The sequence below is a fragment of the Pristis pectinata genome, chromosome 16 (assembly GCF_009764475.1).
Source record: "Pristis pectinata isolate sPriPec2 chromosome 16, sPriPec2.1.pri, whole genome shotgun sequence".
Lineage (NCBI taxonomy): Eukaryota > Metazoa > Chordata > Chondrichthyes > Rhinopristiformes > Pristidae > Pristis > Pristis pectinata.
The window spans coordinates 40,613,080-40,638,337 of NC_067420.1; the positions used below are offsets into that span (position 1 = coordinate 40,613,080).

The 25,258-nt window shown below is 45.2% G+C and overlaps 1 protein-coding gene across 1 annotated transcript in view; it reads left to right on the forward strand.

The window, feature by feature from the left end:
- Positions 1 to 15,830: 15,830 nt before the first annotated feature.
- Positions 15,831 to 25,258, forward strand: part of rem1 (RAS (RAD and GEM)-like GTP-binding 1) — a 29,826-nt gene continuing 20,398 nt past the window's right edge. The window contains exons 1-2 of the mRNA XM_052031451.1: positions 15,831 to 16,039; positions 23,938 to 24,314. Coding sequence (XP_051887411.1) covers positions 23,948 to 24,314 — 367 coding nt within the window. The 5' untranslated portion in view covers positions 15,831 to 16,039; positions 23,938 to 23,947. The remainder of the gene's footprint in view (positions 16,040 to 23,937; positions 24,315 to 25,258) is intronic.

The following is a 25,258-nucleotide window of genomic DNA, read 5'->3' on the forward strand; positions in this document are numbered from 1 at the left end:
AAGTTAAGACGACAATTAAAAGCACTAAACCTTTGTAGGACCACAGAAGCAGCCAAAAGGCTATCAAACAGGAACAAATCTGTGAGTGGTTAATGATCACCTTAAGTAGCACAGGTAAGGGTCAGCATTACTTCCTACTGTTTACCATGTGTTCAACTGTACGAGGTTGAGAGAGATAGTTGACCAGATTGCAGATCTCCAAAATTTCACCACTGGCACCAAATCAGTGCTACACGCTAACTGGCATCACAAGCTGTCTGCCCTGTGTACTTTCTGCATGCGTTAGCTGTGGTAATTCACGGCACAGGTCTGAACTCACGCAACAGAAGTCATTTCAGCCCCTGAACGCCACTTCAGAATCAAGTTTATTGTCCCTGACTTACATGACGTGAAATTTGTTGTTTTGCGGCAACAGTACAGTGCAAAGACATAAAATTACAAAAATAAAAAAATATTTATTTATTTAAAAGGAATAACGAGGTGGTGTTCATGGGCTGTTCAGAAATCTGATGACGGAGGGGAAGAAGCTGTTCCTGAATCATTGAATGTCGTTGAGCATCACTTAGATAAGAGGCAGGATCAGTGGAGAAACAGTGGTACACACATCACAGCCAGAGCAAGAGGCAAGTGCCAGCACACTGCAGGGAGAGATCACATAAGGATTGCACTAGAATTGGATAAGCGACCGAATTTTGCTTCCAAGCAGGATTATTCCCATTAAAGGAATGAAATATAGAAGGAGGTTCAATGTAGGGATTATAAATTGCGAGTGTATTTTTTATAAACTAGAGAATGTGAAATTCCGCTGGCTAACCAGAAAACTTGGATTGAAGACAATTCGCAAAAAAATCAGAGGTGGATGAGGGTTAACACCTTTAGTCGAAAAAATGCGATGCACTGTCCTGGAAAGGAAGCAGACTCAATGATTACTTTCAAAAAGAAATTGGATAAATTAGAAAGGAAAGATTTTTGTGGGCAATAAGGAAAAAGCAGAGCTGTGGGAATAATTAGACAGATCTTTAAGATAATTGGCAAGAGTACAGTGATCCAACTGACCTCTTGTGCCCTGTGTCAATTTGATTATTTCAAAGGTAGGTGATCAGGGAATAAAGCTCACACACTGAATTTGTCCGTGAACTCTCAGGGAACTGTAGATGTGCGAAAATCACCCAGCCTGCAATATTTATGCAATCTTTATTAGGAGCTAATTGACCATCGTCTAAAGCTCCTTATATGTCTGGGCTCCAGACCCACAACCCTGTAGTGGAAAAAACAACTCCAGTGTCGAACAGTGTTAATGTTAAACCCGTGTCCTCTAGTTTTACAGCTGCAGGAGCCTGAATAGCTGTTGTTCAGAAGAGAACTCAAGAAGACAACCTTTGCCAACCAACCTGTTGAATTTTTAACAATGCTTTGGAATCAGACACCGTCACTGTGGTAACGTTATTTGGTTACAAGGGTCAGTGGAAATTCCAATGGAAATTGATAATTCTGATGGAAAGTCTCGATTGTGTCACACACATTTCGCTTTTGTCAGAGGAGAAATTGACACCCTATACAGCATGGGCAGGGACACGTTGACTTCTCAGCGAATAATGCTTCAAATAAATGCTGATGTTTTAATCTTGCAATAGACGTGCCTTGAGGGGATGGCCTTGCCCGAACCCTCCGAGCAAATTGGACTCTCCATAATGCTAGCTTTTGTCTTCGAGGAAAGAAAAATGTAGTCGTTGACGTGAAAGTGTAAAGGAAGGTGCCATCCTCTACATTGGAGAAGCCAGGCGTAGACTAGGTGGAGCACCTGTGGTCAGTCCGCAGATAACATAGAATATTGAACAGTACAGCACAGGAACAGGCCCTTCAGCCCACAATGTTGTGCTGAACTAATTAAACAAATAATTAAATACCTAACTGAACTAATCCCTTCTGCCTACACAACGTCCATATCCCTCCATTCTCTGCACGTTCATGTGCCTATCTCAGAGCCTCTTAAACGCCTCTAGCAGATTGGAATTGGAATTGGTTTATTATTATCACTTATACCGAGGTACAATGAAAAACTTGTCTTGCATACTGTTCATACAGATCAATTCATTACACAGTGCATTGAAGGAGTACAGGGTAAAACACTACAGAATGCAGAGTAAAGTGTCACAGTGACAGAGAAAGTGCAGTGCAGGCAGACAATCAGTTGCAAGGTCATAATGAGATAGATTGTGAGGTCAAGAGTCCATTTTATCATACTAGGGGACCGTTCAATAGTCTTAGCAGGATAGCAGCTGTCTATGAGCCCGGTGGTACGTGCTTTCAGGCTTCTGCCTGATGGGAGAGGGGAGAAGAGAGAACGTCCAGGGTGGGTGGAGTCTTTGCTTATGCTGTCTGCTTTACTGAGGCAGAGAGGAGTATAGACAGAGTCTATCTGTCTCCACCACCACCACTGGCAGCGCATTCCAGGCACTCACCTCTGTGTAAAAAAACTTGCCCCACATATCTCCTTTGAACTTATCCCCTCTCACCTTAAAAGAATGCCCTCTAGTATTGGACATTTCGAGGAAAAGATACTAGCTGTCTATCTATGCCTCTCATAATCTTATAAGCTTCTATCAGGTCTCCCCTCTGCCTCCACCGCTCCAGAGAAAACAACCCAAGTTCATCCAATCTCTCCTTATAGCTCATATCCTCCAATCCAGGCAGCATCCTGGTAAACCTCTCCTGCACCGTCTCCAAAGCCTCCACATCCTTCCTGTAATGGGGCGACCAGAACTGAATGCAATACTCCAGATGCAGCCTAACCAGAGTTTGAAAAATTGCAACCTAATTTCCTGACTCTTGAACCCAATGCCTCAACTAATAAAAGCAAACATGCTATAAGTTTCCTTTACCAGCCTATCAACCTATGCAGCAACTTTCAGGGACTTACACCTTCTACACCCTTTGCCTGCATAGATGCTGCTTGATCCACTGAGTTGTTCCATTCTGTGTTTTGTTCAAGATTCCAGCATCTGCAATCTCTCTTTTCTTCTGTAAAGGAAGAGAATTCTATTCTGCACTTGCATCAGTGGGTAGTTCTCCCATCAGTGACTTACACAGTTCAGCATTCAAGCCTCTTTCCAGAGAATGGTAGTTCAGTGCAGTTCTGTGGGAGTGCTGCACTGTCATGGATACTACATTTTGGGCAAAGTGACTGCTCTCTAACATGGATGTGAAGATGACACAGCATTATTTTGAAGTGAGCTCGATGGTCCTGACTAGCATTTATCCTTTGATCAAAATTATTATGAAAGGAAAATTCTATAGATGCCAGAAAAGTAAAAGTAGAAAATACTGGAAACACTTATTATTTGCCCTTTGGTATTGGTTTATTATTGTCACGTGTACTGAGGTACAGTGAAAAACTTGTCTTGCATACCGATCGTACGGGTCAATTCATTACACAGTGCAGTTACATTGAGTTAGTACAGAGTGCATTGAGGTAGTACAGGGTAAAAACAATAACAGTACAGAGTAAAGTGTCACAGCTACAGAGAAAGTGCAGTGCAATAAGGTGCAAGGTCACAACAAGGTAGATCGTGAGGTCAGAGTCCATCTCATCGTATAAGGGAACCATTCAATAGTCTTATCACAGTGGGATAGAAGCTGTCCTTAAGCCTGGTGGTATGTGCCCTCAGGCTCCTGTAACTTCTACCTGATGGGAGAGAAGAGAAGAGAGAATGAACTGGGTGGGTGGGGTCTTTGATTACGCTGGCTGCTTCACCAAAGAGGGGAGGCTGATTTCCGTGACGCACTGGGCTGTATCCACAACTCTCTGCAGCTTCTTGCGGTCCTGGGCAGAGCAGTTGCCGTACCAAGCCGGGATGCTTTCTATGGTGGGAGCTTGTTGTTTGCTGATTGACTGCCACTATTTATTAATTTACTCACTTTTGGGATCTGCCTTCTTGAACCAGTGACGTATTTCCAAGTCGGGAGGGTGTGTAACTTGGAGGGAACTGCAGGTGAAGGTGGCTTCCTTGTTCCTCCTTGCGGTAGTGGTCCTGCACTTGGACGGTGCTGTTGGAGTAGCTGAGATAGGTTACTACAACCTTGGTGTGTTAGTAGTGGAGGGATTGACTGTTCAGGGTGGTAGATGATGTATCCGTCAAGTTAGCTGCTTTGTCCTGGATGAGGCCAAGCTTCTTTAGAGTCATTGGAGCCTGATAGTGATAGAAATGTTATTGAATGTGGAGGTATGTGGTTAGCCTGTTGTTAGAGATGATCGATGCCTCATCTTGTGGAATGAATGTTAGTTGCCACTTATCCGCCTGTGCCGGAGTATTGCTTCAGTCTTGTTCCGTGCCAGGATGGACTGCTTCAGTTGCTGAGGAGCTGTGAATGGAGTTGAACCTTGTGCAATCATCAGCGAACATCCTCACTTATGATGGAAGGAAGATCATTGACGCAGCAGTTGGTGGTTGAGCCGAGGACACTGCCATGGGAGCACCTACTTCAGTGTCCTGGGGCTGGGATGATTAACCTCCACAATCATTTCTGTGTTTTCCCTTTGATGCCCATGAACTTCATTTGTTCCAGGCCTCCTCGATACCATCTTCAATCAAATGCTGCCTTGATGTCACTCCCACTGCACCTCTGGAATCCATGTCGGACCAAGGCTGTGCTGAAGTCCGGAACCGAGCAGAACAGATCAAACCTTATCTAGGCATCGGTGAGCAGATTATTGATTAGTAAGCAGTACACAAAATGCTGGAGGAACTCAGCGGGTCAGGCTGCATCTGTGGAGAGGAATGGACAGTCGATGTTTCGGGTTGAGACCCTTCACCTGGACTGGAGTCCAACCACCAATCAAGATGGACTGCTCCAATTCACCAGTCCTGATGAAGGGGTCTCAACCTAAAACATGGACTGTCCATTTCCCTCCACAGATGCTGCCTGACCTGCTGAGTTCCTCCAGCATTTTGTGTGTTGCTCCAGATTCCAGCATCTGTGATCTCTTGTGTCTCCTTACTGGTGAGTAAGAACCATTTTGAAGCACCGTTGATGACACCTGCCATCACTTTGCTGGTGACTGAGACTGATTAGATGGGAATGGATTTCTCCTGCTTTTTGTAGGACATATCTGGGCAATTGCAGAGGAGATGCCACCATTCTAACTGTACTGGAACAGCTTGACAACAGGTACAGCTAGTTCCAGAGTTCAGGTCTTAAGTACGACAGCCAGGCTTTGTCTGATCATAAAGTGTTTGCTGTATTCATCGCACTCTACTGTTCCTTCAAATCACATGGAACAAATTGGCAGAGGACTCTCTTCCATGACGGTGGGGATTTCAGGAGGAAGATGAGGCAAGTCATCCACGGAACACTTTACGCTGAACATGGTTACAAATGCGTCAGCCTTGTCTCTGGAACTCACGGGCCCACCATCACTGAGGATGGGGATGTTCTTGGACCCTCCTCTGTCCAGCAGCTGCTTAATTATCCATCACCATTCGGAGCTGGATGTGGCAGTACCGCAGAGCTTCCATCCGTTGATTGTGACGTTGTTTTAAGATCTCTCCAATCAGATTCCATCACCTTCAGCCCTTTGTACTTCCGCCTATCACGTCCCAGCTTCTGACATCACTCCCACTCTCCCGTCCCTCATCCCCCCTCAACCATTCGGTTCTTGAACCAACCGGCAAAACCCTAATCACCACAACAGTTTTGCAACACTATGACCACTCTGATCGCTTTGCACTAAAATGGATGTCTTTTTTTGTTCTAGTTGTGTTTTTTTTGTAAAAGTTTTGTATAGTTTATGTTTAATTTATGTTTTTCTTGTGAATGCTGCTTATCTGATGCTCTGTGCCTGTGATGCTGCTGCAAGTAAGTTTTTCATTGCACCTGTGCACACTTGTGCATATGACAATAAACTCAACGTTGACTTTGATCTGCCTATCACCCCCCTCACCTGGATCCACCCATCACCTGCCAGATCTTGCTCCACCCCTTCCTTCCACCTCTTTATACTGACTATCTCCCTTCTTCCTTTCAGTCCCGATGAGGGGTCTCGACCCGAAACATCGACTGTCCATTTCCCTCCACAGATGCTTCCTGACCTGCTGAGTTCCTCCAGCGCCTTTGTGTGTTGTTCTGTGTATTCAGTGTTGTTTTTGCTATTTAGCAGCTTCACCAGGTCGGCACCTCATTTTCGGGTATGTCCGCATGACAACAGTGGGAAAATTTCATAAACTACTTCATTGGTATCAAAGTGCTTTGGGAAGCTCTACAAATGCAGGCATTTTCACTAAGAGAGCAATCGGTAGATCATGCACCTGTTATCTCAAAATGCTCAGCAGAGGGCACCACCAGCCCTCCAGTTATTTAAGCAGGATTCTCATGCTGAGAAATTCACTAGTCTATGTTTTGTTCCTCTCTGATCATCTTGGACTGCAGTTATACTGCCACCTTTATACTGTCTGGCTGGTCAGATTCCACAAGATCCCTTCCACGAGGCCATTAAAATTTGTAACATTGGATCAACAAATAATCATCACTAAGCACTAAGCATCCATTGCTAAACATCCCTCACCACCCGAGACATGCTCTCTTCTCGTTACTACCATCGGGGAGGAGGTACAGGAACCTGAAGACCCACACTCAACAATTCAGGGACAGCTCCTTCCCCTCCGCCATCAGATTTCTGAACGGCCCATGAACCCATGAACACTACCTCATTATTTCTTTTTGCTTTGCACTATTTATTTATTTTTGTAATTTACAGTAATTTTATGTCTTTGCACTGTACTGCTGCCGCAAAACAACACATTTCGCGTCATATAAGTCAGTGATAATAAATCTGATTCTGAAACTCTGATTCTGAAGCCTGCTGGAGAAACTCAGTGAGTCGAGCAGCGTCTGTGGGGGGGAGAGGAATTGTCAACGTTTTGGGTCGAAACCCAAGTGCTGATGCAGGGAATCGACCCGAGACTTCAACAGTTCCTTTCCCGCCGCAGATGCTGCTCGACTCGCTGAGTTCCTCCAGCAGATTGTCTGTTGCTCCAGATTCCAACATCTGCAGTCTCTGGTGTCTCCTTGTAACACTGGATATTGGGATCAGTATATTCTTATTTAATCACTCTCAAGGTAAGGGTTTCCCTGGACTCTGGCCAGCATTCATTACCTCTCCCTATTGTCCATTAAGAGTCAAACACATTACTGTGAAACTGAGTCACAGTTAGGTAGGAACAGAGGATTTTTTTTCAAAAAGGTGTTGGTGGACCAGTTGGGTTATTAGATTTTTAGATATCTTTATTAGTCACATGTATATCGAAACACACAGTGAAATACACCTTTTGCGTAGAGTGTTCTGGGGGCAGCCCGCAAGGGTCGCCACACTTCCGGCGCCAACATAGCATGCCCACAACTTCCTAACCCGTACATCTTTGGAATGTGGGAGGAAACCGGAGCACCCGGAGGAAACCCATGCAGACACGGGGAGAATGTACAAACTCCTTACAGACAGTGGCCGAAATTGAACCCAGATCGCTGGCGCTGTAATAGTGTTACGCTAATCACTACACTACAGTTCCTGCCCTACACTGTGCCTGCCCTACACTACAGTGCCTGCCCTACACTACAGTGCCTGACGCTTTGACGATGGGAAGTTGTTGGATAAACTTGGATTGCTTTCTTAGATTGGCTGAGGGACAACCTGATAGAAGTATGTAAAATTATGGAGGCATAGAAAGGGTGGACAGACAGTCTTTTTCTCAGGATAGAAATTTCAAATACTAGAGGGCAGAGCTTTAAGGTGAGGGGGGAATGTTTAAAGGAGATTTACGGGGAAATTTTTTACACAGAGAGTGGTGAGTGCCTGGAATGGGAGGGAGGGACAGGGTGCCAGGGAAGGTGGTGGGAGCAGATAAAATAGCAACGTTTAAGAGGCATTTAGACAGACCCATGAACATGCAGGGAATGAAGGGGTACAGACCACGTGCAGGCAACTGGGAGGAGTTTAATTTGACATCAAGGTTGGCACAGTCAAATTGGGCCAGAGGGCCTGTTCCTGTGCTGTGCTGTTTTATGTTCTATGTCGTGTCAAGGTATGGTGGCCCCCAATCTTCTGTAATATTCTCCCTCACTGGCTAAAACATCGAGTTTGGCAAGTTTGTGTTAAGACCTATGACTTAACTTGAGTTCCACTGCCTGTGTTTTACAGGCAATTATTCCATGTCTCAGCACTGTACGGCAGATGTAACACCATCAGTGTAGGCCCCACTGCTATTTCTCAATGTCGATCCAACTGTGACAACCTTTTGACCACCTGATATAATCTCATCTCAGGGCCAGGTCAGTGAAATGCAACCATACGTTCTGTAAATGAGGCAAACGTTGGCTTAACCTAAGAGACTCTTAGACACATGAATGATAGAGAAATGGGGGGCTATGTGGGAGGGAAAGGTTAGATAGGTCTTAGAGCAGGATAAAATGTCGGCACAACATTGTGGGCCAAAGAGCCTGTACTGTGCTGTAATGTTCTATGTTCTATGCTCTAAGTTTAACCCAGTGAAAAGGGTTACTATGATTGGTCGGCACTAATTTTACACCATTGCCAATACTGCTTCCCTTCAATGCAGAGTAAAATTTGTCAGAGTATAAAACCTACAGTCTCCATAACGACCACTTCCCAGTCGGTGGGGAATACTTTACAATCACTCTATCTACTGCATTTTGATTTTAATCTCTGCAGCTTTTCTTTGCAATTGCAACAACTGCAAACACAGAAGCTTGCATTTACTGCACGCTCCTTAGCATGTATTTAAAAACATGCCAAAGGAAGGGGAAGAAAAACTTGCATTTATATAGCACCTTTCACTGCTCCAGTTGAGCTTTTAGTCACCTGAGATGTTAAAATGAGACGCCATCTGCTCCCAGGTGGACGTAAAAGATCCCACAGCAATGTTTTGAAAAAGAACAGGAAACTGTCCACAATATCCTACTAGATATTGATTAGAATCATAGAGGCAAACAGCATGGAAACAGGCCCTTCGGCCCACCAAGTCCATGCCAACCATCAACCACCCCTTAATAGCCCAATCCTACACTAATCCCATTATTTTTATTCTCCCCACATTCCCACCAACTCCCCCCAGCTTCTACCACTCACCTACTAGGGGCAATTTACAGTGGCCAAATAACCTACCAACCCACACATCTTTGGGAGAGGGTCACACAGACACAAAGCCATGCCGCACGGAAACAGGCCCTTCGGCCCAACTGGTCCATGCTGACCAAGTCCCCATCCAAGCTAGCCCTATCTGCCCACGTTTGGCCCATATCCCTCTAAACCTTTCCTATCCGTATACCTGTCCAAGTTCCTTTTAAAGTGTTGTTAAATGATGCCGGAGGAAACCAGAGCACCAGGAGGAAAAGCATGCGGTCACAGAGAGGACATGCAAACTCCACACAGACAGCAGCAGAGGTCAGGATTGAACCTGGGTCTCTGGTACTGCTAGACGGTGGCTCTACCCACTGTACCACAGTGCTGACCATTGATTGATTCGTCAATCCACATGACTAAAGCAGGTTATCTGGTCAGTGCTCATTTCTGCTCTGGGAGCTTACTGTGTGAAAATTGACGAATACACTTTAAAAATACTTTTATTTTGGCTGGAACGCACTATGGTGCAAAAGGATGACGGGTGTATAAAATCACAAGGTTTGTATCTTATTTATGACTCAGAGTCAATGTTTCTTTTATAATTGCTTCTGTAGAGTGTCTACAAATGTTTCATTACATTCATTATGTTAATAGTGCAAGAAAATGCAACATATCATTGTCCACAGGGCATCCCGAAGACCTTGGAGACGCACGAGATTGCAGATGCTGGAATCTGGAATCTGGAGCAAGAAACAATCTGCTGGAGGGACTCAGTGGGTCGAGCAGCATCTGTGGGGGGGGGAAAGGAATTGTAAATGTTTCGGGTTCAAGAGGTTTGGCATGTCACTGAACGTTCCAACAAACTTCTGCAGATGTACCATTGAAAGTATCCTGACTGGTTGCATCACGGTCTGGTACGGCAATTGGAATGCACGGGAATGTATGAAGCCGCAGAGAGTAGTGGACTCAGCCCAATACGTCGCAGACACATCCCTCCCCACCATCGGTAGTATGTACAGGAGGTGCTGCCTCAGGAAGACAACATCTATCATCAAAGATCCCCACCACCCAGGCCATGCCATCTTCTCGCAGCTACCATCGGGCAGGAGGTACAGAAGCTTGAAGTCCCCACACCACCAGGTTCAAGAACAGCTATTTCCCTTCAACCATTCGGTTCTTGAACCAACCGGCAAAACCCTAATCACTACCTCAGTATAGCAACGCTATGACCACTTTGACCACCTTGCACTACAATAGATTTTGTTTTTTTTTGTTCTATTTGTATTCTTTCTTGAATAATTTTGTATAATTCATGTTTTTCTTGTAAATGTTGTATATCTGATGCTCTGTGCCTGTGATGCTGCTGCAAATAAGTTTTTCATTGCCCCTATGCACACATGGACTTGTGCAGATGACAATAAACTCAATTTCATCTTCGAAACCCTGCATCAGCGCATGACAATTCCCCTACCCCTACAAACGCTGCTCGACCCACTGAGTTCCTCCAGTAGATTGTTTGTTGATCCTGAAAACCTTTATTGCTGATGAAGTATTTTTAGAAATACAGTCACTCTTGTAAGCTGTGCATAGCTAGGTTTAGAGAGAGTGAGCAAAGGGAGAAACCAGGAGGGAAAGTTGCCAGCTAAGTTGAGGAGGTGGGTTTTGAGGAGGTGTTTCGAAGTAGGGTGTGAGGTGTTGATGCAGAACAATTTAGGGAAAGTTTTGAGATGGACCAATAGGGCTTAGACTCAGGCACCAGTGTGGACTGAGGAACAATAGGTACTGTGCAACACACATTTCAGATAACAGTGGGAAGCTTGTCAAAATTCAGAGTTCAAAGTCAATTATATTATTAATTAGTCAATGTTAGCTATGACTCAGTGAGCTGTACTCTTGTGAGTTAGAAGCCCATTGGTTCAAGTCCCACTCCGGAGACTTGGTGACAAAGTTCAGGGTGAAGTTGCCAATGCAGAACTGAGGGAGTACTGCTCACTCAGATACACTAACCATTGCATGACTTGAGGTCCTGTTTACCTTCTCCAGAGGATATAAAAACCTCTCTTAAAATTGAGACACAAGAGACTGCAGAGGCTGGAATCTGGAGCACTGAACAATCTGCTGGAGGAACTCAGCGGGTCAAGCAGCATCTGTGGGGGGAGAGGAATTGTTGACACTTTGTGTCAAGACCCTGCGTCAGTCCTGATGCAGGGTTTCGACCCAAAACATTGACATCTGCTGCTCGACCTGCTGAGTTCCTCCAGCAGATTGTTTGGTGCTCCCTTAAAATTGGCATGGGGGTGTGGGGTGAAACCCACTTCAGGACCCAATTCTAACCTGTTCACTCACAGAACAGAATTATCATTAGGAAGCCCACTATTTGTTATCCATCCACAACTGCACTCTGAACTGAGGGTCAGAGACTCATACAGCACGGAAACAGGCCCTCCAGCCCAACTGGTCCATGCCAACCAAGATTCCCATCTAAGTTGGTCCCATTTGCCCACATTTGGCCCATAGAGTTGGACCATTTCAGAGTCACATATCGTCAGGCTAAGTAAGGACAACAAATTTCCATTACTGATGCACAGTAGTGAACCAGATAGACTTTTACAACAATCCTGTAGCTTCATCTCGATTCCACTTTAATTTAGTGCCTTGAATTTAAATTCCACAGCGTCCATGGTGGGATTTGAATTCATGTCTCTGGTTCAGTGGTCCAGACCTTGAGATATTTAACCAGTAGCTTAACCATTAAGCTTCCATGCCCAGATTCAGATTTTCATCCCTGCTGCAAAGATAAGTTGAAGTTTATTTGAAGACTTAATTCACTGTCCTTCTGTTAAGGAAAAGCAGGGTAGCAACAGAAACACCACCAGGCTCAGGGACGGCTTCTCTCCCGCTGTTATAAGACTATTGAACGGTTCCCTGGTACGATAAGATGGATTCATTGTGGCTTGAAAATCATTGTTCCTTCATCGAAACAGAATCTTTACTGTCGAACTCCTGAACAAACCCTGGCCTGCCAGTGTTCAAAGAACAGAACAATCGCTTCTGCAGTGCAAACAGTGAGCAGCAATTTTATCGTTTTTATTTTTTATAGGTTTATTATTGTCACATGTGCCGAGGTACAGTGAAAAACTTTGTTTTGCATGCCATCTGTACAGATTATTTCAACATATCAGCGCATTGAGATTGTACAAGGGAAAACAATAACGGAATGCAGAATAAAATGTTACAGTTACAGAGAAAGTGTAGTACAGGCAGACAATAAGGTGCAAGGGCCATGGCGAGGTAGATTGTTGGGTCAAGAGTCCATCTTATCATACTAAGGGACTGTTCAATAGTCTTATAACAATGGGAGAGAAGCCATCCTTGAGCCTGGTGGTACGTGCTTTCAGGCTTTTGTATCTTCTGCCCATTGGGAGGGGGGAGAAGAGAGAATGTCCAGGGTGGGTGGGGTCTATGATTATGTTGGCTGCTTTACCGAGGCAGCGAGAAGTGTAGACAGAGTCCACGGAGGGGAGGCTGGTTTCCGTGATGTGCTGAGCTGTGTTTACACGCTGACCTCATCAACATCTCCTATATCACAAGATCAAATTTAAAAATATTAGATTTAACAGAAACAATGCAACACTCTTCCTTTTGTATACATTCATTCTAAAGTGAAGCCAAACACATAGTTAATTTAAGCACTGGTAAACATCTCCCTTTAATAATTGATAAACCTTTTAGATAATTTCCATTTAAGATAAAATAAAAGTATTTGAAAGAATAGTTCTATCAGAAAAGCAAGAAATCTTCATGGAAAGGAGTTTGGCAAAATTTGGCATTAAGATTGAGGCAGGTATTGAATGTATTTATACAGACCTCTTCTCCATCTTAAGACTCAAAAGGCAACTTGTAGCCAGTGAACTACTTTCGAATTGTAGTCACTGTTGTAATGTTGAAACCCAGGAGCCAATTTGTGCAGGGAGGTTCCGATAAGCAGCGTTGTGATACTGACTGGAGAAATGGCAATGTTGGCTGGGATAAATATTGAACCAAATGTCAAGGATAATCCCCTTGCATTGTTTCAGTGTACTGCCTGGAGGGAGCTGCTGTGTGAGAGGACAGATGGAACTTATTAAATAGCACATCTGAAAGATGTCATCTCCAACAGTATTGCTCCTGTTTAGCAATGTCACTGGCTTTTGATTCTGGGGTAGGACTTCACCCACAACCTTCTGATGTAGATTGGTGTGTGACCCTTGGAAGGACAATGGACACGATTCTCACAGAAGAACTCATCAGTGCCCCCAGCCCCTGTTACAGTGACTTATGGGATGTTTCTTCCCTGGTGGAGCAGAAAGTGTTGCAGCAAAGCAGATGAGGATAATGAAGATGGTTGGTGGGTTGGGTTCTGTTCCTGTGTCTCACTGGGTGGCAACTTTGGGCAATAGAACACAGAACAGTACAGCACCGGAATAGGCCCTTCGGCCCACCGTGTCTGTGCCGAACATGATACGGAATTAAACTAAATCTCCTCTGCCTGCACACAATCCATATCCCTCCATTCCCTGTGTACTCACGTGTCTCTCTAACAGCCTCTTAAACACCACTATCATATCTGCTTCCACCACCTCCCTTGGCAGCCTGTTCCAGGCACCCACCACTCCCTGTGTCAAAAAACTTGCCCCGCACATCTCCTTTAAACTTTCCCCCTCTCGTCTTAAATGCACGTCCTCTAGTGCTTGACATTTCTGCCTCTATCTCTGCCTCTCATAATTTTATAAACTTCTATCAGGTCTCCCCTCAGCCTCCAATGCTCCGGAGAAAACAACCCAAGTTTGTCCAAACTCTCTTTATAGCTAATATCCACCAATCCAGGCATCATCCTGGTGAACCTCTCCCACACCCTCTCCAAAGCCTCCACATCCTTCCTGGAATGGGGCGACCAGAATTGCACGCAATGTGGGTTCAAGTACCACCCCAGTGTTCTGGATGCGAAACTCTTGGTTGTCACTCCAGTGCAGTACCGAGGGGGTGCCGCACTGTCGGAATTACCATTGGTAATTGGTTTATTATTGGCACCTACCAAGATACAGTGAAAAACTTTGTTTTGCATGCCATCCATACAGATCATTCCAAAACATCAGTACATCGAGGTAGTACAAAGGGGAAAGTGACAACAGAATGCAGAATATAGTGTTACAGTTACCATTACAGAGCAAGTGCAGTTACAAGGTAGATTGAGAGATCAAGAGTCCACCTTTATCCTGCAAGGGGTCTATTCAAGAGTCTTATAACAGCAGGATAGAAGCTGCCTTCAGCCTGGTGGTACGTGTTCTCAAGCTTTAGCACCTTCTGCCAGATGGAAGGAGGGAGAAGAAAGAATGACTGGGTGGGAGGGGTCCTTGATTGTGATGGCTACTTTTCCCAGGTAGTGGGAAGTGTGGACAGAATCCAGGGAGGGGAGGCTAGTTTGGCATCTTTGGGAAGAGACATTAAATATTCGCTCTGGCTGCTCTCCCATACTAGTGAAAGATCCCACCACACAACTCTATAGAAGGGTAAAAAAAAATCAAAATCAAAAAAATACTGCAGACACTGGAAATCTGAAATAAAATAGACGTCATGGCCAAGAAAGCTCACCAGTGCCTCTACTTCCTCAGGACGCTAAAGAAATTTGGCATGTCCCCTTTGACCCTCACCAATTTTTATTGATGCACCATAGAAAGCATCCTATCTGGATGCATCACAGCTTGGTACAGCAACTGCTCTGCCCGGGACTGTAAGAAACTGCAGAGAGTTGTGGACACAGCCCAGTGCATCACGGACACCAGTCTCCCCTCCATGGACTCTGTCTTTACCTCTTGCTGCCTTAGTGAAGCAGCCAGCATAATCGAAGACCCCACCCACCCAGGTCATTCTCTCTTCTCCCCTCTCCCATCAGGCAGAAGATACAGGAGCCTGAGGGCACGTACCACCAGGCTCAAGGACAGCTTCTATCCCACTGTGATAAGACTATTGAACCGTTCTCTTATATGATGAGATAGACTCTTGACCTCACAATCTACCCTGTTATGACCTTGCACCTTATTGTCTACCTGCAATGCACTTCCCTGTAGCTGTGACACTTTACTCTGTATTCTGTTATTGTTTTGACCCTGTATTGCCTCAATGCACTGTGTAATGAATTGATCTGTACGAATGGTATGCAAGACAAGTTTTTCACTGTACCTTGGTACAGGTGACAATAATAAACCAATACCAATACCAAATCCTGGAAAAACTCAGCAGGCCAGGAAGCATGGGTGGGAAGAGAAATAGTCAAAGTTTCAGGTCGAAGACCTTCATGAGAATTGAGGAAGGTGATTAGCACTTTCCTGTTTGTGGGAGCTTGCTGTGCACAGATGAGGCTTTGGTGTTTCCAGCGTTACAAAGATGAGTACTCTTCAAAGGCACGTAATTGGCTGCAAAGCTTTTTGGGACGTCCTGAGCTCGTGAAAGGAGCTATACAAATGCAAGTGTCTTTGGCTCCATCTCATTTACACCTCCCCGTTCATTGCTGAGAGTGTGGCTCCACCTCCGGAGAGATTTGCATCGTTTGCATTGCAAACTAGCATTCCCTGGTCTCTCTGCTGCGTTGCCTGATCAAGTGAACACTTCCTGAACTGGGGAAATCGAGAGAGGGGGACCCTCGTTCTCTGGAGGAGGGGAACGGATGGACGGCTTACAACAAACACACGTGCCGGCCACTGACGTTCAGTCAACCCTGATGTCATGCACCGTACTGAGGGTATAAAACAGGCCAGCTGTGGTTGTGTGTAGAATCAGGATGTTTTGAGGTGTTCAGTGAAACAAGCAGCTTCAATAGTAGAACAAAACTCGTACAGAAACTTTGAAGCAAGTGGATTAACTCGGGCTGTAAGTAGACACACCTTAAGCATTCCTTGCAAAGTGTAAATGTTGTAAAACATTTAATCGCCGCTGTGTGTGGAAAGATTGGCTCTGGTTAGAACTGATCAGAAAACGTTGCTCTCCAGAGTTTTGACCGATTGAGTCATTTTTTCCGTCCTGAAACAAACTTCTGGTGCTGTTTAACATTTGTAGAGAGGAGGGGGCGGTGGATGGTGCGGTAGCTGTGTTGCCTCTGGGGATCAGAATAAAGTTTTTTTTTTAAAAAGCATTGCCTTTTGCACATTTGTCTAAGCACGTCTCGCCGGTAATGCAGTTTGAAAAGTGAGACTCGTTTTATGTTAAAGAAAAAATGTTTATCTTTTAATTTCCACAAAATGCTGGTAGGAGGCTTAACGGTATCTAAAGTAGGGGGGGGGGAGTTCTAAAAGGTTTTACGAGGTGGGGGGTATGGAAAATATTCCCACCCATTCACACAGACCGAAGCCCAAAGGTTTGGAGTTCAAGGTGAAAAGGGAGACCGGTAGGGAGTGGGGGCTCCCGAGTCGCTGGACGTCTCTGCAAACAGGGGAACTTTTTTAAAAAAAAATTGAGGCAAATCCTTCTCGTCATTAAACGCCAGGGTCCGAGCTTTGGCAGGTATCTCAGAATCTGTGAGAAGATCAGTGCTTACTCTAATTAATCTGTAGGGAATGGGGCCAAATTACCAGATAAAAGGGATCAAAGCAATTGGCATTTGACTGTATGAGGTCCTCCTGACTGGCTTTGGTAATATCACACTTGTTAGTGAGGAATGAATTATTAAAAGCTTGTTGCAATGTATTATTTGGTATTTTTTATTTAATAGTTCAGCCATGTGATAACTAATATAAAGACAAGCTCTAACTCTTGATTTAAATGGAACATCAACATTGAGCCATAGATTCATACAATGCTGTCATTGAAAAATTAAAAGGACTGGCCGTGATAAAGGAGTGCGATATATCAGATAATGTGATTTTTACAACCTCTCTCCGAGAGTTTCATTTCTTATGTGGCAGAGAGGGGGATACAACTGGATGATGGTGAGGGGCGAGTCGCCAAATTTAACGTTGACTGGAGATCTGCAGAATTTGTGCGCTGGGCAGCACAGATATATCAAGGTTCCGGCGTAAGAGAGTTTAAGAATGATAAGATATCAAATGGATGGTTGAGGAGGCATACCGCCTGGAAGGGGTACCAGGTGGTGAACGCGTTACTGTTAAGACGTGGCCAATACCCCACAAGATGTACACGTGGCAGGGATTTGTACTAATTCCATTCTATTCCCCCAGTACAGGGTTTCAACCCAAAACATCGACAATTCCTTTCCTCCCACAGATGCTGCTCGACCTGCTGAGTTCCTCCAGCAGATTGCTCCAGGTTTTCCAGCATCTGCAGTCTCCTGTGTCTCCTTATCCTCCCCACATTCCCATCAACTACCACTCACTCGCATGCTAAGGGTAATTTACGGAGGCTGTTTAACCTGCCAACCCGCACATCTTTTGGGATGTGGGAGGAAAACTGGAGGAGACCCACACGGTCACAAGGAGAGCGTGCAAACTCCACACAGACAGCAGCAGTGATCAGGATTGAACCCAGAACACTGGAGCTGTGAGGCAGTTGCTCCACTAATTGTGCTGCTGTCCGTACAGATGCCTTTGAAATGGAAGAGACAGCACTGCCTTTGACAAAATAGATCAGTAAACCTTGGGTGATTCAACAGGCCAGCAAGTACAGTATACTTGGGTTTTCAGTGAAGTTCCATATGCAAGTCTTTCAAAGATCAGAACCCAACCAAATAAATTTGTTGGCACCTGGGAATTGTAACAAGAAAAGTCGTGGTGTATTGGTATGAATAATGTTAAATGGAAGTGGGGATGGGTGAGGTCTTTCTAACCTCCTGTTCATTATCTCCTTGGTGGTTTTAAGAATGTTGCTTCCAATAAGGATTTTCTTTGGAAACACTGATTATTAACGATACTCTAGGATTCAAACCAAATTGGTATATTAGGGCATTGTATAGGCAGAAGGGATTAGTTTAGTTAGGTGTTTAAGTAGTTCAGCACAACATCATGGGCTGAGGAGCCTGTTCCTGTGCTGTATTGTTCTATATTGCCTGAATGGTAAATTAACTTGGTTTGGGCAGGCACAGTAGTGTAGCGATTAGCATAACGCCATTACAGCGCCAGTGACCCAAGTTCAATTCCCGCTGCTGTCTGTAAGGAGTTTGTACATCCTCCCCGTGTCTGCGTGGGTTTCCTCTGGCTGCTCCGGTTTCCTCCCACATTCCAAAGACGTACAGGTTAGGAAGCTGTGGGCATGCTATTTTGGCACTGGAAGTGTGGCGACACTTGCGGGCTGCCCCCAGAACACTCTACGCAAAAGATGCATTTCACTGTGTGTTGCGATGTACATGTGACTAATAAAGGTATCTTGTATTATTGTCACATGTACTGAGGTACATTGAAAAACTTGTCTTGCATGCTGACAACACAGATCATTTCATTATAACAGTGTGTTGAGGTAGTACAAGGGAAACAATAACAATGCAGAATAAAGTGTTATGGTTGCAGAGAAAGTGCAGGCAGACAATAAGATGCAAGGCCATAACGAGGTAGATTGTGAGGTCAAGAATCCATCCTATTGTACTAGGGGACCGTTCAATAGTGCAGCTTCAACAGCACTCTAGTAGTTTGACACCATCCAGGACATAGCAGCCTGCTTGATAGGCACCCCATCCACACCCATTCACTCACTCCCCCACCGACACACAGTAGCAGCAGTGTGTAACATCTACAGGATGCACTGCAGCAACTCACCAAGACTCCTCTGAGAGCACCTTCCAAACCCACCACCTCTACCAGCTAGAAGGACAAGGCAGCAAAAGCACAGGGAACACCACCCCCTGGGAGTTGCCCTCTGAGCCACACAACATCCCAATTTGGAAAGATATCTTCGTTCCTTCACCGTCATTGAGTCACAATCCTGGAACTCCCTCCCTACCAGCACTGTGGGTCCACCCACACCTCAAGGACTGCAGCGGTTGAAGAAGGCAGCTCACCGCCACCTTCTCAAGGGCAACTAGGGATGGGCAATTAAACACTGGCTCAGCCTGCAAAGCCCACATCCCCTGAATGGGGGGAAAAAAAGTCCAGTCCAATTATATTACAGGAGGTCAGATCTGTTTTACTAAGGTGGGAAAGGTTTGTTGATTTAATCACAGGAAGAGTACAATGCAAAAAGAGGTCATTTGGCTCATTATGTCTGTGTTGATTGATAATGAACTACCCAGCTAAAGCTTCTCCCAGCACAGGGTCTGTAGCCCTGTAGGTCCTGGCTCCCCAAATACCCACCCAGGTGCCTTTTAATCAGTTTCTGTCTCCGCTACCTTTTACAGCAGTGAGTTCCACTCCCACACCTTCTGGGTGAGGAAAAATATTTGTCTCATCTCCTTCTACCAACTACTTTAAATCTCTCCCCTCGCTTTTGACCCATTTGCTCGGGGAAATGGGACCTTCAGTGGAAGAGGAAGATATTCTGTTGCCAGTTTAATTCGTATCAAGCTGCCATCAATGTCCATCCATAAGAAGTGCTGCACAAACATGTCTGAAAGTGGTTGAGGAAACGAAGGACTGCGAATGCTGGAATCCAGATGGGAAAAAAACAAGAAGATACTGGAGGAATCTGAAAGTGGTTGTTTGAATCTTTTTAGCCCACTGGTGAGCCAATGTTTAGCATAGAGTGCAGTCTTGAGTACCTTTGTCCTGAATGTGAATGAAGGAAAGCAAGGTTTTTTATTTAAAAAGCAGCTTTCACAACCACAGGATATCCCAGCTTTGATTCAACACGTTGTGCTCTCACCTCTGAAAGTCATGGGTTCAACTCCCAGTCCAGACCTAGTGCAATACTGAGGGAATGCTGTACAGTCAGACATGCTGACTTTAAGGTGAAACATTAACTATTATTCTGATGTACTGAGGTACAGTGAAAAATTTTGTTTTGCATACCATCCATACAGATAATTTCACCATATCAGTGCATTGAGATGGGAAAAGCAGTAACAGAATGTAGTGTTAGTTACAGAGGCAGTGTAGGCAGACAATAAGGTGCAAGGCCATAATGAGGTAGCTTGTGAGGTCAAGAGTCCATCTTAAAAATCCAAAGGTAATATTTTTGAAGGATTGCTGAGAAGTTATTTTTGGAGTATTGGGCCATATTCCTCAATCAATGTCACAAAAACAGATTGGGCATTGAGATGTTGTGTATAAGTTGGTTGCTATGTTTCCTTTGTTATAATCGGTTGGGTGCAATGTGCATTGGGGTATCCTCACAGGTCACGAAGCCTCTGATAGGTGCAAATTTTTGAAGAGTGTTCAAGAAAATTGGCAGGGAAAATCCCAGATTGAGGACTATGGTATCTCAAAGCAGCAGTCCCTGTTGAGAAAACGAAGAACAGACGCAATTCAGCATCTTAGTGATGATGGGAATGGATAATCAACTGGATTATTTTATTTGGACTGTGAGAATAGAATTATGGAATTTTGGCCGGAGTAATCACCTTGCCAACTCGCATTGGCTCCTAGTCCAGCAAAGCACTAATTTTAAAATTCCCACACATTCTCAAGCCTGTTATATCTTTCTTCTCTCTGTGGCCTCTCCCTTCCTGCTCTCATCCACTTGCGGTCTCTTGATCATCATATTGTTCCACCATTGTTGCTTGTGCCCCAGACTCAAACTCCCCCTCTATATCGCACCAACCCCCCCCCCCCCCCCCCGCCCCCCAACCATCCCTCTTGCTCCTCTAAGATTCTCTCTTTACGATCTCTCACTTCCTACCCAAAACTTTTGGTCATCAATCCTAATACCTCCGACAGCTTGGAGTCAAACTTTGATTAATGGCACTCAAATGAGGTGATGGGGCATTTCCAGAATAAGTAAAAAAATTAAGTTATTGAATTACGTTTGAGTGCAGGGAAATAATGCAATGGCTGGTTGTTTATTTTAAAGTAGCTGGTTTGGTTATGTTGTGGAAGAGTGCAGACACATCAGGCCAGCGTTGCATGTTCCGCTTGACTGATAAGAGTTGGTTAACCATGTCCACGGACACTGCTCAGCCCACTGAGTTCCTCCAGCAGTTTTTTTAGCTCCAGTGCTTGTAGCCTTTGTGTCCTCGCTTCTCAACCTCCAGCCTCTGTCTCCACTTTCACCTTCCCCTGTCTGGCTCCATCTGCCTCCCTTTGTTTTTCCCCATGTCTGCTTCCACCCGTCTCCACCTTCAGCCCCCACCCCACCATCATCTTTCACCCCTCCTCAATCCACCAATCACCTACCAGCCCCTGGCTCGCCCTCCCCTCTTTACACTGGCTATCTTCCCTCTCCAATCTCAGTCCTGATGCAGGGTCTCAACCCTAAACATCGACAATTGCTTTCCCTTCCCACAGATGCTGCTCGACCTGCTGAGTTCCTCCAGCAGATTGTTTGTTGCTCCAGGTTCCAGCATCAGCCGCCTCTTGTATCTCCTGGGTAACCCAGCAATGGACCAGGCAGCCTTTTTTTGATGGATGTGATAATTAGCCTTGGGTTTACCTGAAATCTTTTGGTCTGCTACACTACACTGGCACAACACACTAGGTTAACACTCTAGTGCAACAGTGTGGGGGCTGGAGGGAGTGTTACACTCTTGAGGATGCTAATGCTTGAATGCAGATCCACCTGCTCTCAAGTGGATGCAACAGATCCCACTTTGAGCAAGATGAGGAAAGTCCTCCTCCAGAGTCACTGGCAAATTTATCACTCAACCAACATTAACACACCTGCTCCTTTACATCCAGTGTTTTGTGGGGGGGTTTGCTCTGAAAATCATCATACAATAGTAACTGTACTTTTTTGACAGTGAAAAGCCTTGCAGTGTCCTGAGATGATGAAAGGCCAATATTCTTTCTCTCTCTTGTCAAATGTTCTGCTGACCTTAGAGTGTGATACAATAGGGCTGGCCATCTATTAGCTGCCTATTAACAGGATTAAAGCTGCCTATTAACAGGACAGACTGCATGTGTAACAACCATAGCACAGTGCCTGACTTTGGCCAAAGCTCTCCAATAGTTTCCTCATCTCAGATCCGTTAAGTTAATTGGAAGACATTGATTACTGTGATTAATCAATAAGACGATTACAGTTGTAACATGTGACCCTCGTCCAGTGACTTTTTTTTTCTCTTCCCCTGTCAATTCCCTCGAGAGGGAGATGGGATATTTTTACACATCATGGTTCACGGTCTAATTGACAATCCAACCCCTGATTGTCCTTGGGGAAGGTAATGGTGACTCCTTGAACTAGTGAACCAAATGTGTGCTGGGCTGCTCCCAGGGACATTTAAGAGGCAACATTCTGCTGTGTGACAATAGGTTGACCCGGTGAACGACAGCAGATTTCTTCCCTTGACGGGCAGTGGTGATCCAGATGTTTTTATTTAAGACAATCTGGTAGTTTTATTGTTTATTGGTTTGGTTAGCCAAAATGGTGCTGTGGTGGGATTTTCTATGGCAATGGATCATTAACTTGGGTTACCATGCTTTAAACTGAAGACAGAAGCAATAGTCGATAATGTTACAACTGTACAAGATGTTGGTAAGACCACACTTGGCGTATTTATTGTGTGCAGTTCTGGTCGCCCAGCTGTAGGAAGGATGTCATTAAGATGAAAAGGGTGCAGGAAAGATTATCAATGATGATACTGAGATTGAAGGGCTTGAGTTATAAGGAGAGACTGGGTAGGCTGGGGCTTTATTCCCTGGAGTATGGATGACATTAGTTGTGTAACATCATGAGGGGCATAGATAAAGTGACTGCTCAGTCTCCTTTGTCAGGATAAGGGGTTATACAACTAGAGGGCATAGATTTAAGGTGAGATGGGAAAGATTTTTTTTCCACACAGGGTGGTGGGTATATGGAATGAGCTGCCAGAGGAAGTGGTAGAAGGTAGGTACAATTATAATGTTTCAAAGACATTTGGGCAGGTTCATGGATAGGAAAGGTTTAGAGGGACGTGGGCCAATTGCAGGCAAATGGGATTAGCTCTGGGAGGCAAATTGATCAGCATGGATGGGGTGGACCAAATGGCCTGTATCTGTGCTGTACAACTCTGACTCTAAAATACCAGTGGTTGTTGGGGAAGATGCCTTGCTTTAGTGTTCTTTTGTCTGGAACGGTGGAGGCTGAGGGGAGGCCTGATAGAAGCTCATAAGTTGATGAGAGACATAGATGGGGGTAGACCGTCAACATCTTTCTCCCAGGGTAGAAATGTCAAACAGTAGAGGGCAAAGCTTTAAGGTGAAAATTTAAAGGAGATGTGTGGGGCATGTTTTTGTTTATTCAAAGTGGTGGATGCCTGGAACAGGCTGCCAGGGGAGATGGTGGAAGCAGATGCGATAGTGACATTTAAGAGGCTTTTAGACAGGGACTGGAGGGATGTGGATCATGTGCAGGCAGAAGAGTTAGTTTAGTTTGGCACAGACATCATGGGCTGAAGAGCCTGTTGCTGTGCTGTACTGTTCTATGTGGGATCATTGATTCTGTGTGTGGAGGGGTGTTTGTTGTATCTCTAGGGATATTAATTTTCAGTGATTGGTGTACAATACCACTCAGTTTCCTTTGGGCACTAGTTGCGCTGGAGAGAGTGCAGAGGAGACTCACTACAATGTTCTCCATAGACGCTGCCTGACCTGTTGAATTCCTCCAGCGTTTTGTCTGCACTGTTCCAGATTTCCAGTATCTGCAGAATCACCAGGATGTTGCCTGGATTTGGAGGACTTTGGTTATGGGGCGAGGTTGGTTTGGCAGCCTTGTTTCTGGGCAAGCCACTTACTTTCCCCTCCTTCTTTCCGCAGTCTTGCTGAGATGACCCTCAACACCCAGAGAGGCAACGGCCACGCCACGCTGCAGAGACGTGCCAGCTCTCCCGTGCCCTCGGCTCACCAACACGCCCATCCTCGCGCCCACCCTGTCCGCAGCCTGACCACCGAGAGGGAGCTGGCAGCCCGCCCCGCCCAGCCGCGGAGACCCAAGCTCGGCTACTCTGTCTCGTGCCAGCCCGCAGAGGGGGAGTGCGGCGGCTGGTCGTCCGACTCGGCCGAATCTGACGCCTCCAGCGACTCCGGCTCTGGGATCTTCCGGGTGCTGCTCCTCGGCGACTCTGGAGTGGGCAAGTCCAGTCTGGCCAACATCTTTGCTGGGATCCAGGACACTCACGGCGAGCACACCGGAGGCAAGAGTGGGAACCTAGGGACGGAGGAGGCTGTTCAGCCCTTTAACCTGTCCTATCACTCTTCCATTTGGGCCAAGGCTTGTCTCTGTCCACTCAGTTTCCCACTAAGGTTCCAAATTCCTTGATATTCCACCTCAACGAAGATGTATCCATGTCTTCCTTTGGTGTCCAACATCCACACTTTTCCCTGACCCCACCCCCAGCTACTCTAGAAGATAGAACATAGAACAGTCCAGCATGGAACAGGCCATTCAGCCCACAATGTTGTGCCAATCTTACTGTCAATTTATACTAAACGTCCTCCTCCTGTGTATTATCTATATCCTTCCATTCCTTTCTTAACACCCTCTACGTAAAAACTTGCCCCTTGTGTCACCTTTAAACTGCTCCCCTCTAACCTCTAAAGCATGCATTACTCTGTATGAAGACATATTTCACAATCTAGACTCTTGGTCAGTCCAGCTCTATACTTAAGATCCCCTGCCCTTATTCTGATTTGCCCAACCAAGGGAAATAATATTCCTCTATGCATTCTATCAATTTTCCATTTATTTTTTTAACATGTCCTTTCCATAAGAACATAGCAGGAGTTGATTATTCATCCCCCTGCCACCTTTCAGTAAGATCATACTGATCTTCTACCTCATTCCACTTTCCTGCATTAACCCCATTGCCTTTGGTTCCCTTCATATCTTGTTTTAAAAAAAAACCTTAAGTCCCTACCATGAATATAATCCTGCATTGCTCACTTGGGTAAAGAGCTGCAAAGACTCACTCTGATCTGGATGAAGGAATTGCTTCTCATCTCTGTCCCTTTTCTAGTTTGGGATTAATCCCAGGAATCTATCTGATGAGCTATCAATGCACTCCCTTCAGTTGCAAACGTGTCCTTCCTTAGGAATTGGAATTGTTTTTATTTTATTGCCATGTGTACTGAGATTGGG